At 56.4% G+C, this 319-nt stretch overlaps 1 protein-coding gene across 1 annotated transcript in view; it reads right to left on the reverse strand.

Moving 5' to 3' along the window:
• Nucleotides 1–319, reverse strand: part of LOC103772296 (transcription cofactor HES-6-like) — a 1900-nt gene that overhangs the window by 347 nt on the left and 1234 nt on the right. The window contains 1 exon segment of the mRNA XM_008939625.1: nucleotides 3–101. Coding sequence (XP_008937873.1) covers nucleotides 3–101 — 99 coding nt within the window.

Consider the following 319-nt stretch of genomic DNA (forward strand, 5'->3'; position numbering starts at 1 on the left):
CACCCACTCGCAGGTGAGGAGCAGGTTGTGCACCTCGTGCATGCACTGGATGTACCCGGTGCTGTATCTCTGCTGGGCTTCCAGACCCACTTTGGAGTCGGCTGTGTTGGAAAGGAGACAAGAGGAGTTGGTGAGTGAGTAAAAGCTGCCCGGTGTGTTCCTACTCGCAGGTGAGGAGCAGGTTGTGCACCTCGTGCATGCACTGGATGTACCCGGTGCTGTATCTCTGCTGGGCTTCCAGACCCACTTTGGAGTCGGCTGTGTTGGAAAGGAGACAAGAGGAGTTGGTGAGTGAGTAAAAGCTGCCCGGTGTGTTCCT

Source organism: Merops nubicus, unplaced genomic scaffold, assembly GCF_000691845.1.
Source record: "Merops nubicus isolate BGI_N331 unplaced genomic scaffold, ASM69184v1 scaffold16184, whole genome shotgun sequence".
Classification (NCBI taxonomy): domain Eukaryota; kingdom Metazoa; phylum Chordata; class Aves; order Coraciiformes; family Meropidae; genus Merops; species Merops nubicus.